The 15,273-nt window shown below is 43.1% G+C and overlaps 1 protein-coding gene across 3 annotated transcripts in view; it reads right to left on the bottom strand.

Moving 5' to 3' along the window:
- The window catches only part of RNF121 (ring finger protein 121), a 231,211-nt gene that overhangs the window by 4,400 nt on the left and 211,538 nt on the right, over window positions 1-15,273 (bottom strand). For all 3 annotated transcript variants that reach the window (XM_050756319.1, XM_050756318.1, XM_050756320.1), the window contains 3 exons: window positions 10,349-10,503; window positions 5,903-6,010; window positions 2,154-2,274 (listed from right to left, as the gene is read on the bottom strand). In XM_050756319.1, coding sequence (XP_050612276.1) covers window positions 2,154-2,274; window positions 5,903-6,010; window positions 10,349-10,503 — 384 coding nt within the window. The remainder of the gene's footprint in view (window positions 1-2,153; window positions 2,275-5,902; window positions 6,011-10,348; window positions 10,504-15,273) is intronic.

Below are 15,273 nucleotides of genomic sequence, written 5' to 3'. Positions count from 1 at the left end.
TATTTCCATTCTGAAAAAAAAATTAGAAATATTTACTTGCGTTTCTCAGATTGGTTGTTAATTTACCCATATTTCAGCATCTCTTCGTGATGTCCACCTGCTCCTCTTGCAGCATTTCCTATCTCAGTGAAAGGTACTACCATCCAAGCAGTTGCCAAATCAGAAATCTCAGCTTAGAGACCTACATTTCTTTCATATTTTTCCCTTCAGTCTTCAGAACCAAACTATATCTAAGTCCTGTTAACTTACCTCCAAAATACTTCTCCAATACAGTATGTCCTCTCTTAACTTCATTGATAGATTCTTGGAAACTGTGACTTTACGTGAAACGACATATAACAAAACCAATTATACCACTGGCTAATTGATGAGTTCAGTTCCTGTGTCATATTTCTGTCACAAAGACATCACCAAACCTCTATTTAAGAGACACCAAATTGTCTCTTAAATAAAGACTCAAAACACTTTTAATATTAAATGTTGAAATGAAATGTGTAGCTTTACACATAAAGATTAATAAAGCAAGTATGAAAACTTCCCCAATTTTTGGTAAAGCAGTGAGTGACAGTGGCTGTTGTTGTAGCAGTTGTGGGTTAAGTCAAGGAATAAAAGTTCACAAAGTAAAAATTGTAAGGAGCAACTCCTACCACTGTGCAGTTCAAAAACAATAACCAAATATGGACTAGGCACTTTTGTGCCCCATCATTTATTGTTGTACCTTTGCATGATTATTGTATACTTTGTGAATTTTTACTTATTTAGAGACAACATCTTGCTCTGTTGCCCAGGCTGGAGTTTGGTGGCACAAACAAGCTCAAGGCAGCCTTGAAACTCCTAGGCTCAAGCGACCTCCCACCTTGGTCTCCGAAGTAACTGGGACTACAGGCATGTGCCACCACGCCCGGCTAATTTTTTTTTTTCTCATTTTTTTGTAGAGATGGGGTCTCACTATGTTGCTCAGGCTGGTCTTGAACTCCTGGGCTCAAGCAATCTGCCTGCCTCGGCCTCCAAAGGGAGCCACTGTGCCCAGCCCCTCCCAGGATTTTTGGTATAAAAATCAAAATCCTTAATTTGGCCTACAGGCTTTTTTCTAGTCTAGTCACTACTTCTCCAGACACTTCTTGGCCATACAACCGCACTGGTCTTAGTTCCTCAAAAACACCCACACTATCTCCCATGATAGGACTCTTACGAATGCTCTTTTCCTCTGCCTGGTTCTCACTTCATCCACTTAACTCCTACTCATTGTTCAAGTCAGCTTCATAGTCACTTTTTCAAGGAAGCCATCTTTGAGCCCCGAGACTAGGTCAAATGACATTACTACATGTGTTCACAGCATCATGAACCTTTCCTACATAATGCTTATTAAAGTTGTAATTTTATTTTTATCTGTGTTTGTTACTACAATAGCCATCTCTCCCACCCAGTTTATCTGGGCAAAAACAATGTTTATTTTTGTACACTTTTGTAATTCGGACACATAGCTATGTGTCTAGACACATAGCAGGCATTACAAAGTATTTACTGAATGAATGTTAACTTCCTGCTGGATAAAGTGGCTCCTTCCTATAATGGCCCTAAAGAGAAAAATTACAGTTACATCTGAGATTTGGCTAATTTTTTTTAAAAACAATTTCAACTTTTATTTTAGATTCAGAGGGTACATGTGCAGGTTTGTTTCATGGGTATACTGCGTGATACTGAGGTCTGGGGTACGAATGATCCTGTTGCCCATGTAGTGAGCATAGTACCCAACAGATAGTTTTTCAACCGTTGTCCCCACTCCCTCCTCCTCTAGTAGCCCCCAGTGTCTATTGCTGCCATCTTTATGTCCATGAATACCCAACGTTTAGTTCCCACTTATAAGAAAGAACATGCAGTATTTGGTTTTCTGTTCCTACATTAACTGGTTTACACTAAAGGCCTCCAGCTAGCATGTTGCTGCAACGGACATGGTTTTATCCTTTTTTATGGCTGTGTTGCTTTCCAAACTTTAAGGAAGGAATGTCCATGCATACGCACATCTTGAAGGATTTTATTTGGCTTATCTCACCTCTTAGTGCCTTTCTCGTCCATTAAACAAGTGACGTCAACTTGAACAATTTGGAGGTGTCAAGAGTCTATTAAGTATTTAAGAACCCGGATGAACTCACCCCTATGGTAGATGCCATGTAGTCTGCACACATTTCTGCAAAGTCCCGTTCAAGAACTCCATAGTAGAGGCCATAGAAGAGAAGGGAGATGCCAAAGTCCATGGCATCTTCTGGTTTGATCCTGCAAGGGAAGTATTAGAGCTAGAAAGACCCACCCTGAGACATATCTTCTTTGGATTACTACTCTGGGACACACAAAGCAGGGCCCAAAGCGAGAAGGCCCAAAGGCTAAAGCAAGTGTGGGCAAACTATGACCAAATCCAGTCTGCTGCCTATTTTTATATGGCCCATGAACACCTCTTGAGGAGGCTAGCACTGTAGGCTGCAAAGACCAAGCTACAGTATCCCCTCCTACCCCTTTTTCTCACTCTGCTCTTAGTCCTTGCCTCCCCTAACTGGTGGCAATGACTTGCAGCTGCCCAGGACCTGGGCTCCTTGGGACCTACATGTTGGGGACTCCACTGTTGGTAAGTGCCGGACATTAAGTGAGCTGCCTTGCTGAGCTGTCTCTCCTCCAGCTAGCCACCCAAGTTGAAACAGCTGAGCTATCCATAAGGAGGAAAGGGCATGCCAGAAATCTGGGTGTCACTGGAGCAGAGAGTGAAAATTATCCCAGTGGCCACATGCCCCTCCTTCTGAGATTGTCTCGGCTTATGACAACTGAGCACAAAGCATGCTCACTACCTGAGACCTGGCCCCCTCCCCAGGCAAACAGGGTGGGACAGGGTAGGAGCTTTCCCTCTTGTACCAGGCTAGAGTGCAGTGGCTCACTGCAACTTCCACCTCCCGAGTAGCGGGTTCAAATGATTCTCTTGCCTCATCCTCCTGAACAGCTGGGACTACAGGCGTGTGCCACCACACCCGGTTAATTTTTGTACTTTTAGTAAGAATGAGGTTTCACCATGTTGGCCAGGCTGGTTTTGAACTGACCTCAGGTGATCCACCTGCCTTGGCCTATAGTCCTATTGTCCCATAAGACCTGAAATATTTACTATTTGGACCTTTACAGAAACGGCTTGTCAAACACAGGTTTAGAAAAAAAAAAAAAAAAAGATAAAATTAGTAAATATTTATTAATATACAGTAGTTACTATAAAATTATAAACTACATATATAAATAATCTGTATCATGTCATCAAAGTTAAATTTTGGTCCAAGTCTATTTAACAAGAAGGATAAAGATCTTGCCTATAACATTAGAAGGTTTAATAATTCCAAGGACCAATAATTTGCAACCCTGAGTCTATAAATCTTTGTTATAGAAAATTATCTTTGTTAAAATATTTGTACAAAGAACCATATGTATTTGCTTAGTTACAAATTATATTTACATACAAAGTTGCATTTGCTTATGAACCTTGAATATTTAATTCACTAGAAATCATTGATCTTACGCCAATTAATTTGATCAGTAGCACAAAAATGATCAAGATTCTCAATTCTGTTTTCCTCATTGTAGAGTTTAGGCAAGTAAAAAGAAACTGTAATTACAGAAGAATTATATTTAAAACATAATGCAGAGGCCAGGCGCGGTGGCTCACGCCTGTAATCCCAACACTTGTGGGAGGCCAAGGCAGGTGGATCACCTGAAGTCAGTTCAAAACCAGCCTGGCCAACATGGTGAAACCCCATCCTTACTAAAAATACAAAAATTAACCGGGTGTGGTGGCACACGCCTGTAGTCCCAGCTATTCAGGAGGCTGAGGCAGGAGAATCATTTGAACCCGCTACTCGGGAGGTGGAGGTTGCAGTGAGCCACTGCACTCTAGCCTGGGCAATAAAGCATGACTCCATCTCAAAAAAAAAAATAGAAAAAAAAAACCCATAATACAGAATCTTGATTTTTTTGTTTAACCATACAGGTTAGAAAGTTTCCAGGAGATATCTGTTTTCTTCGACAAGATGTGTTTGACTCTACAGTGATGAATTCATCTAAACCCTTCAGGAGCCTGTTTATTCTTTCAGCCTGTACTACCCCCGGAAGAAAGAATTTAATGAGTGTGCTCTCACTATATAAAATAGGATTTATTTTATTTATTTTTTTTTCGAGATGGGGGTCTCCCTTTGTCACCTGGGCTGGAGTGCAGTGGCACAATCATAGCTCACTGCAGCCTTGAACTTCTGGGCTCAAGCAATCCTCCCGCCTCAGCCTCCTGAGTAGCTGGAGATACAGGTGCACGCCACTACACCCAGCTAATTTTCTTTTTTTTTTTTTTTGGAGTTGAGGGTCTCAATATGTTGCCCAGCTTGGTCTTGAACTCCTGGCCTCAAGCAGTCCTCCTGCCTCAGCCTCCCAAATAGCTGGGATTACAAGTGAGAGCCACCACACCTGGCCAGGATTTATTTTTACTTGTCCTAAAATAAACTCCTTTCAGAGACTCCTGCCTACAATATAACTAGGCTCAGGGAAGAGGCCAGTAATCATTCCATTCATTATCTTAAATTTGAATCCTAAATCTCTAGCTTCAGTGCACTGTCCTAGGCTTAGGGCTCCTCGTGATCCACTGTCCACAGCCACCAGTATTTCATCCAAGAAATCATATTTCCACCCTCATCTGCCTCACTGACTCACTGTACGCTCCAGTCTTTGAGCTCAGGATTTCTTGGCACCTGACTCAATTCGGGGTAGGAAGACCTGTAAGCTAATAGAGATCTTCTGGAAGGCTTATGACAACTGAGGCAATAGCCAAAATTCCATTCCTAGGAATGCACCCTTAGGAAGCAACAGAGCAGCGTTATCTATGACGGTACTAAATTGAAACAACCTAAGTGCCCAAAAATGAAGCAGGACTTAACATCCATGGCTTAACTTTCTACAACTGTTTCCTGAGAAATCTTGTCGAATGTCAGCTATATGACAGGAAACACTAATTATGACCTGTGATTAGTACAACGCATGTGGACTGGGACATTCTTGAAACTGGATGTGTTCCTGTGGGAATGGGGCTCCTAGGCCAGGGTGGCTTCCACACCGGTCTGTGTCATCTCATTCCCTCACACCTAAGCTCTGAGTCTACTGTGAAGACTGCAGACACTGCTCTGCTCTATCTTTTTGTTTTGTATCCTTCTAAGTCAAATCTGTTGCTAGCTGTAGCCAACCATGGTCATGTAGGTTGATGGTCTAGCCCAAGAGTCAGCAAACTTTTCCTATAAAGGGCCAGATGGTAAATATTTTAGGTTTTGTAGCCCATATGATCTTTATCATGACTATTCAACTCTGCTGTTTTAGTGGAAAAACAGCCACAGGCAATATATAAATGAATGAGCATGACTATGTTCCAGTAAAACTTTATTTCATAATAACAGGTTGTGGGCTATTTGGCACAGAGGGCACAGTTTGCCAACCCCTGGCCTGGTTGAACATAAGGCCATTCATGCAGAGTGGATGTTGCAAATGAACAGTACACACCGATGAGAAAAACAGCTCTGTTAAAGTGACAGAATTATGGATAGCAGGTTATAATAACTATTATGCTTACTTTGGTTACTAGACTTTTCCATTAAAATATAAAGCCTTGGAAAATATAAAATGATTTAGGACTTTGACACTGTATATATTCAGACATTCCTTGCTTTCTGCCAGCACAAATCATGGAGAGCCTGTCTTCACCCATTCCTCTACAGCACCCAAGTCTCCTATCCTGGATATTATGTCCCTCCTGTTAATAACCACGACTTGCAGCAAGAGGTACATCTCAACAGCCACTCTTCCCCAAACTCCAGCAAAAACAAAAACAAAGGGTACTCACTTGAATAATAAGTTAAGACCAAAGAGGGTAAACATGACAGCCATGTAGCCAACGATGCCAGTGGCATAGCTGATTTTATAGATTAGCAGGAACCACTTATAAACCAACCTGGGGAAAGGAGAGAAAGTTAGTGCAGCTGACACAGAGATTCTGGCCTCAGTGGTCACTGGATCACCAGAATCCTTTATTCTCACATCAATGGGGACACCACGGTCTTTGCTCAGGACTTACTGAGCAACTTCAGTTACTATTCAAAGCTGCTCACTCCCTTAACTGCAGAAATGCCTCCATATATTTGAGAAGTAGTACTTCTTTGTATTTTCTTTTTTTTTTTTTTTTGGAGATGGAGTCTTGCTCTGTCACCTAAGCTGGAGTGCAATGGCGCGACCTCGGCTCACTGCAACCTCTGCCTTCCGAGTTCGAGCGATTCTTCTGCCTCAGCCTCCTGAGTAGCTGGGACTACAGGTGCCCACCACCACACCTGGCTAATTTTTATATTTTTTTAGTAGAGACGGGGTTTCACCACATTGGCCAGGCTGGTCTCGAATTCCTGACCTCATGATCTGCCTGCCTCAGCCTCCCAAAGTGCTGGGATTACAGGCGTGAGCCACCACGCCCGGCTGTGCTTTGTATTTTCATGGTCTCAGACCAAGGAAAAGATTCCTAAAAAGGCAGTTTCTGCCTCACAGAAGGAGCACAGCTGACCTTAGACAGCTATGTCACCTCAAATGAGGAAGTAAAAAGTATTAAACACAACTATGCTCAGAAGATTAACAGGCAGGAAGGCTAGTTGTTCAGAAACAGAAATCAAGAGACGAATCCGAGGTAGAATGAGCTACAGGTTTTTTGTACCTGGGCCTGGTTAGTCTGAATACAGCTTTGCTCCTATCCACAGGCCAAAAATGAAATGATGTATAATGAATTTGCTTCTGAAATGCATTTTCTTCTGAGGGAGAAGAGAAAGGAGAGAGGCACTTAAGAAGTACCTTTTGAGTTGGATACAAGTGTGTGGTGGTAGTGAAGTAGAATGGGGTTGTTCATGCTCCTGAAGGAGGAGTAGTGTGCCCCAGGAGCCAACGAAGAACAGCGTACAATCTAATTGATGGATCTCAGCTACTAGACTCAGCAAGAAAGACGGTTTCCTGAATGAACCAGGGCTTTTTTTTTTTTTTTTTTTTTTTTTTTTTTGGCTAGAGACAGGGTCTTCTTGCAATGTTGCGCAGGCTGGCCTCCAACTCCTAGGCTCAAGGGATCCTCCCACCTCAGCCTCTCTGGGATTACAAGCATAAACCGCTGCTGCTTGGCCAAACCAGAGCCTTTTAAATGCTACAAGAGTGGGTTCCCGTCATCAGGAGCCACTACTCTATCTCTGATGGGAGCTAATGAACAAGTTAGCAATCTGCCTGAATAACCAGCACAAGTCTGTGTGGTTCCTGAGAGCTGACTAGGTTACTACCAACCCTGCTGAGCCCTAGGGAGGAAAGTCAAGGTCCTTCTCTGCCCGTGCCTCCTTGCTGTGGCCAGGCAAGCGGTGATGGTTTCTCAGGCTAGGGAAAGGACCCAAACATCTTCCTTCTAGTGCTATCTTAAAGAATACACACAGTTCCATTCTCCAGGGTTTGCACTGATCATAAAGGAGAGAGACATAGTGAAAGGGACATGAAATTTTAGGTCAAAAAACTCAATATGGATTAAGTGATGTTTTAGTAGCTGGGTAACCTCAGATAAGTCAAATCACCTCTTTGAGACAAGAGAGGTGTATGGAGCCCATTTCCTGGTATATAATACATGTTCATGAAATGCTGCATGTATAGTACAAATAAGGATGTTTATGAAAGTGCTATGAGGGCAGGCACAATGGCTCACACCTGGAATCCCAACACTTTGGGAGGCTGAGGTGGGAGGATTGTTTGAGTTCAGGAGTTCGAGACCAGCCTAGGAAACTCAGTGAGACCTTGTCTCTACTAAAAATAAAAATAAAAAAATAGCCAGGCAAGGTGGAGCATGCCTGTAGTCCCAGCTACTCCAGAGACTGAGATGGGAAAACTGGTTGAGCCAAGGAGGATGAGGCTGCAGTGAGTTGTGATCATGGCACTGCACTCTAGCCTGGGCGACAGAGTGCGACCTCATCTCTGTTTTTAAAAAGTGCTTTGAAATTGTAAAGCACTATCAAATGTTAGTTACAAGGCCGGGCATGGTGGCTCACACCTGTAATCCCAGCACTTTGGGAGCCCGAGGCAGGCAGATCACTTGAGGTCAGGAGTTTAAGACCAGCCTGGCCAACGTGGTCTCTACCAAAAATACAAAAAAAAACAAAATTAGGCTGGGCGCGGTGGCTCAAGCCTGTAATCCCAGCACTTTGGGAGGCCGAGACGGGTGGATCACGAGGTCAGGAGATCGAGACCATCCTGGCTAACACGGTGAAACCCCGTTTCTACTAAAAAATACAAAAAACCAGCCGGGCAAGGTGGCAGGCACCTGTAGTCCCAGCTACTCGGGAGGCTGAGGCAGGAGAATGGCGTAAACCCGGGAGGCGGAGCTTGCAGTGAGCTGAGATCTGGCCACTGCACTCCAGCCTGGACAACAGAGCCAGACTCCATCTCAAAAAAAAAAAAAAAAATTAGCTGGGTGTGGTGGCACACAAACTAATCCCAGCTACTTGGGAGGCTGAGCCAGGAGAATCGCCTGAGCCCGGGAGGCAGAGGTTGCAGTGAACTGCACTCCAGCCTGGGCGACAGAGTGAGACACTGTCTCTAAATAAATAAATAAATAGCAAGGAGTTACTGGCTGGGCACAGTGGCTCACAACTGTAATCCCAGCACTTTGGGAGGTCAAGGCGGGCAGATCATGAGGTCAGGAGATCAAGACATCCTGGCTAACATGACGAAACCCCGTCTCTACTAAAAAACTACAAAAAATTAGCCAGGCATGGTGGTGGGCGCCTGTAGTCCCAGCAACTCAGGAGGCTGAGGCAGGAGAATGGTGTGAACCCAGGAGGCAGAGCTTGCAGTGAGCTGAGATCACACCACTGCACTCCAGCCTGGGCGACAGAGCGAGACTCCGTCTCAAAAAAAAAAAAAAAAGCTAGTAGTTACTATTATAAAAATCCTCCATATTAGAGACATATTTTCAATCATTTTAGCCAAAAGTTGGCACTGTTTGTGGTGTTCATGGTGACTCTTACATTGTTCTATTGCATTTTTTCTTCATATCACCTTATCTCCCTATGGGAGGTAGCAATTACTGTCCCATTTTTAGGGATGAATAATTCAAGGCTCAGAAAGGTAAGGTCATACAGTTGAACAAGTGGCAGGGCTAGAGGTCCCAATTCACATTCATCCGGCTCCACATCCTGTATCTTCCACAATGGCCCTTAAATTACCAAAGCCAGAGAGAAACTTCTGGATCACCTATTTCACCTTATACAATGAAACTCCAGAAGGCCAGAGAAAGGCTTGCAGGAAAGTAGAACATAAGAATAGGAAGAAGAGCAGTCTACCATTGAAAGACTTTGGATCAGGTGGTCACAACTTTGAGGCTGGCCAGTCAAGCTCTCTTGGACCTACACAAACCTCTGTCATAGCACTTACCAACTTCACTGCAACAGGAGCTTTCTCATCCATCTCCTCCATTAAACAGAGTACTCCTTGAGACAGGGACCATGTCTTATCCAGCTCTGTATCCCCAGCGCTCAACATAGGGCCTGGCACATAGTAGGTGCTTATTTGAATGAATGAGAAAATCTCTTTTTCTGTTGAGTACAGATATTAAATTACCTCACAAGCTGGTTGGGAGGATCAAATGAGAAACGAATTTGAATAAAATAAAAAGAATTATACAGGCAGTGGCTGCTTTGTGACTCAAGAAGGAGGTATTGTTTATTGGAAAATTATAAATTTGCTAAGATTCATTCGTTCAACAAAAATTCACAGAGTAGGCTACTATGTGCCAGGCCCCATGGCAGGGCTTGAATATACAGTGACAAACAATGGATGTGGTTCCTGATCTCAGAGGTAAGAGTTAGTGAGGGAGATAGATACTCAAAACAGTATTTAGTTACAAATTGTGGTAAGTTATATGAAGGAACACTACTGTGCAATATGAGAGAATATACTGGAAAATCTAATTCAGAGATCAGAGAAGGGTTCACAGAAGAAAACATTTAAAATGAGACCACAATGATCACCATGATTTGCTTATTTTCGTTTGCCTTTAATATAAAAAGACCTTGAAACCATAAAGTAAGCTATACAGAAATATCTGGGGTTTTTAATCGATGAATAGGGGAGGGGGTCTCCCAATCAGCTCGTTTTAGAGGGGACCCATGCCAAGTAGTTTTGGCAGACAAAACCAGGAATTTTTTCAGTCTAAACCTATGTTCCTCCCATGCATTCCAACCCATCAGCTTCGGAAAACCTGGGCTCTTCCCACTATTTAAACTCTCACCTTGGGGTTGTCTGTACTAGAGGTTTTCGGGTGGCTCGGAAGGTGACAAAGGCTGTGACAGCAGAGAACAAGATCCAGATCACTAGGAACCTCCACCAGTGCAGCTTCACTGTGAAATAGAGGGGAACAACCCACATCTGAAAGAGGGTCACCATCTGAAACACAAACACAAGCACTTCAGCTCTAGCCAGATCCCTCTGCAGCTCTGTCCACAGTCCCAAATGCAGCTTGTTTTCTATTTTAGCTTGATCCTCTCCTGTACTTCCAGCTTTGGATAAAGGTAACTCCACTAGTGATACAAGTCAGAAACTTAGGACCATATTTGACTCCTCCTCCCTTTCATCCCTCACTCAACTATCTCTTGGATATATTCTTTCCTTTCCATTTGAGCTCTTGCTACCACTTGGCTGGCTGACTGCAATGAGCTCTTTGTTAATCTCCCTGCATTCAGTGTCTATCCTTTTGAGGAGTGAAGAATGGTACCCCGAACACAAAATCCTGACCATGTCATTTCTCTGCTTGAACAGTCCCCCTGCATAAAGGATAGGATCCAACATTCCTTTTATTTATTTTGAGATGGAGTCTTGCTCAGGTTGCCCAGGTTGGAGTGTAATGGCTTGATCTCGGCTCACTGTAGCCTCTGCCTCTCAGGTTTAAGCGATTCTCCTGCCTCAGCCTCCCAAGTAGCTGGGATTACAGGCACATGTCACTATGCCTGGCTAATTTTTGTATTTTTTGTAGAGAGGATCCAACATTCTTAGCCAGGCTGTCAAATCCCCCATAATATGGCCCCAACCTACTATTTCAAGGGCCATCTGCCACTCCCCAGGCCTTTAAGCCAGGTTGTCCCCATCAGGTTGTCCTTCCCACCTGCCTTTCTGCCTGACAATATCACATCCAAGACACACAAGGCTTTCAGTCTCCTTTCCAGGCAGAAAGTGCTTTCCAGTGCTCCAAACGCATTTTGTTTTCTAACATCATTATAGTGCTTATCTAGAGTATGAGGCTGGGCTTGAATTCATTCTCTACCTGTATGTAAGCTCCTTGTGGGCAGTGACTAGGCCGTATTCCCATTTCCTCTACACTAGAAAACTGTTGGCACACGATATGTCCTCAATAAATTCCAATAAATAAAAGGAAAGTAAAACGAGAGTAGGATTCCCTCGGAGAGAGGTACATTTCTATTTTAAAGAGTGCCTGTTTTACTCTCCCTCCTTCAGAGCCTTCCCTCAGACTTGTTAGCTGAAGTTTTTTAAAGGCAAAAAATAATTCTAACTCAAAGTTTGAAGTCATTGCCAGTCTTCTCTCCAATGCCTCCTAACTCCCTTCCCAACCACCCTTCTGTCACTAGATGTCACCCTTCTCCAGTGAGTAGCAGGTATAAAAAAAGATAGCACATAATACGTAATGGAGGTTTTCTTCCTGATGCCATCAACGAAATGAAAGAATATTTTTTAAAAAACAACAACAAAAAAGAGAGATACAGAGAGGAAAAGAGTGGCTAGTTTCCTGGCGTTCTATAGTAAACTAAGAAAGTATTTACTTGGCCAGGCATAGTGGCTCACACTTGTAATCCCAGCACTTTGGGAGGCTGAGGTAGGCGGATCACGAGGTCAGGAGATTGAGACCACCCTGGCTAACACGGTGAAACCTCGTCTCTAATAAAAATACAAAAAACAAAAAAAATTAGCTGGGCGTGGTGGCAGGCGCCTGTAGTCCCAGCTACTCACTCGGGAGGCTGAGGCAGGAGAATGGTGTGAACCCAGGAGGCGGAGCTTGCAGTGAGCCGAGATCGCGCCACTGCACTGCAGCCAAGGTGACAGAGCAAGACTCTGTCTCAAAAAAAAAAAAAAGATTAGGGATTTCTAGACCAGTGCTATCCAAACGAAATATCATGCAAGTCACAAACACAGTTTAAAATCTTCTAGTTACATTTTTTAAAAGAAGAAACAGGTTTTCATTTCAATAATATATTCTATTTATCCCAATATATACAAAATATCTCAATATGTATTCAAGATTAAAATTATTTATGAAATGGCTTACTTTTTTTGGTACTAAGGCTTTGAAATCAAATATGTATTTTACATTTACAACAGACTAGCTACATTTCAAGTGGTCAGCAGGCACATGGGACTGATGGCTGCCATAATAGGTAGTGCAGCTTAGAGCTTCGTTTTAGTGTTTGTCTGTAGCTACCATTCTCTTACAGACTTCTCTGTGACCAAAAAAAAGCCTCAGATGGTCAGGCATGGTGGCTCACGCCTGTAATCCCAACACTTTGGGAGACCAAGGCAGGTGGATCACCTTAGGTCAGCAGTTTAAGACCAGCCTGGCCAACATGGTGAAACCCCGTCTCTATTAAAAATACAAAAATTAGCCAGGCCTAGTGGCAGGCACCTGTAATTCCAGCTACTTGGGAGGCTGAGGCAGGAGAATCGCTTGAAACTGGGAGGTGGAGATTGCAGCGAGCTGAGATTGCGCCATCACACTCCAGCCCAGGTGACAGAGTGTGAGACTCCATCTTAAAAAACAAAACACACACACACACACAAAGGCATCATTTTATAGGAAAAAAGAAACAGAACAGGACAGAGAAAATGGTAAGCAGAACCACTTTGCTTTAGAGGTTCCCATTCTGTGTACCTGAGGGTACTGGCTGCTGGTCCATGAGCCATGAAGCCTCAATAACAATTCACTGCACAGGAACCCACAACTGACTCTCTGAATGAAGCATTCTAAAACAGTCTGACCTTACATAAAAAGTGTGGAAGCACCAGGATGTACTAACAAACGGCTACCCAAATAATGCCCCAGGTGCCATTTTCTGCGAGACACTAGGAGCACCAAGAAAAGACATCACAACAAACAACTGCAGATTATTTAAACTAGGGGAAAAGGCAACCCAACTTATGAAACTAAAAGGGTGGCATATGGCAAGAAGGGGTGGAGGGTTTTTGGTCTTCACGCTATTTGCTTTAACAGGCTCATGGGACTGTTTACAAAACAGTAGGCCCAGAGAAGAATTAAATCACATAGTCCGGTCACATTTGCTCTCTCTGAGAAAAAAACAGAAATTCCTGTTCTCCTGCCAGTTTTTCAAAAACTTGGCTGTTGCATTAAAACAACCAGCCTGCTCTAAGATGCTCTTTCCCACTCCCCACCAATCACCAATAGTATGTTCTGAAGAGGAATGTGAATCAAGGTAAGTTTCTCTACATGAGCTGCAGCTCTGCACATTTTGGGTGAGGACAGAAGCAGAGATCCTGGATTCTATTCTGAGTTGGACAAAGACACAATTAGGATTAAGCCTGGGCATCAGGAAAGAAAAATCTTGTTTGTTTTGTAGTTTTCGGGCTTGAAATTTTAGGATGAAAAAATTACATCTAGAGATATACATCAAGTGGCCGGGCGCGGTGGCTCAAGCCTGTAATCCCAGCACTTTGGGAGGTCGAGACGGGTGGATCACGAGGTCAGGAGATCGAGACCATCCTGGCTAACACGGCGAAACCCCGTCTCTACTAAGAAATACAAAAAAAAAACTAGCCGGGCGAGGTGGCGGGCGCCTGTAGTCCCAGCTACTCGGGAGGCTGAGGCCGGAGAATGTCGTGAACCCGGGAGGCGGAGCTTGCAGTGAGCTGACATCAGGCCACTGCACTCCAGCCTGGGCGACAGAGCGAGACTCCGTCTCAAAAAAAAAAAAAAAAAAGAGATATACATCAAGTATGTAAAGCTACATCAAGTCACACCAAGAGAAAGAGAGAGAGAGAGACTGTGTGTGAGAGAGAAGAGATAGAGAAGAGGAGGCAAGAGAGAAAGGGAAAAAAGGGGAGAGAGAAAGGAATTTAGACATAGGATTAGGCTTTTTGAAACCAGATGGTGGAGTAGAAGCCCAGGAGACCGGGGTTGTAGTACTGTTCTGCCTCCAACTCACTGGGTCACCCTAAGGACGTCCTTCCTCCTTCCTTGGAGGAAGGGATTGGCTTGATTTTTCAAACCCCTTCAAGTTCTAACAGGCTAAGTTTCTATCAACTAGTTCTGTATCCCAGACTTCCTAGGAGAGTAGAGATAGTGTTCACCCACTTACTCATTCAACCCATTAAGTATTAATTTTGCATTTAATGGGAAAAGGAGTACAGAAATAAACATGACCTCTAGTCCTCTAGGAGCTACCAGGTTAGCTGCAGGAAAAAGATCTAAATCAAACTCTAATTTTAATGATTCTATTAGCCTTCAGACCATTTCCAGAAGTCCAAATAGAAATGATTAAAGAATGAACAAAATGAAATGATACATTGAAATGATCAGAAATTTTAGAATTAAAACTATCTAAATATGAATCCCAATACAGCTAATTACTGTGTTAACTAGGCAGATCGCTTAACTCTGATAAGCTTTTGTTCTCTAAACTACGGTAAAATGGGGTTAACGTTATCTATTCTCATAAGGTTGTATGGGTTAAATGAGTTAAGGCATGGAAACACTTAGAACAGTTCCTAATAATGTCAGCATTCATTATGAGTAGTGTAGTAAATATAAGCATTTGATATAATAGTTTTTATATTTAAATGGAAGTAATATATATAAAACAAGTGTGGTGCGTAATTCATAATAAGCGCTCAGTAAATGAGAGCTCTTATTACGGCTTTGCATGATTAAAAATGCATAAAGTCACACATACAAAGGAGCAAAGACCAGAATGAGGAAACTGAAATAACTGACATATGAAAAGTGATGAGGTTATAAGCAATTTCTTATTAATGTTTAATTGTCCTTTCGAGGAAAATAAATTATCAGAAAACACAAACCAAGAATTTGAGGCCATTTTCAGGTCCCCAGGCCGTCTCCATTAGGGAGTGAAAGCCAGCTTATGCTTGGGGCCTAGAAAGCAGCTGCTGGTGGAAGGGCAAGTTCCTGGGGAGGGG

Source organism: Macaca thibetana, chromosome 14 (assembly GCF_024542745.1).
Source record: "Macaca thibetana thibetana isolate TM-01 chromosome 14, ASM2454274v1, whole genome shotgun sequence".
Lineage (NCBI taxonomy): Eukaryota > Metazoa > Chordata > Mammalia > Primates > Cercopithecidae > Macaca > Macaca thibetana.
The sequence above is the reverse complement of the archived record's forward strand: the minus strand, read 5'-3'. Positions and strand labels throughout refer to the sequence as shown.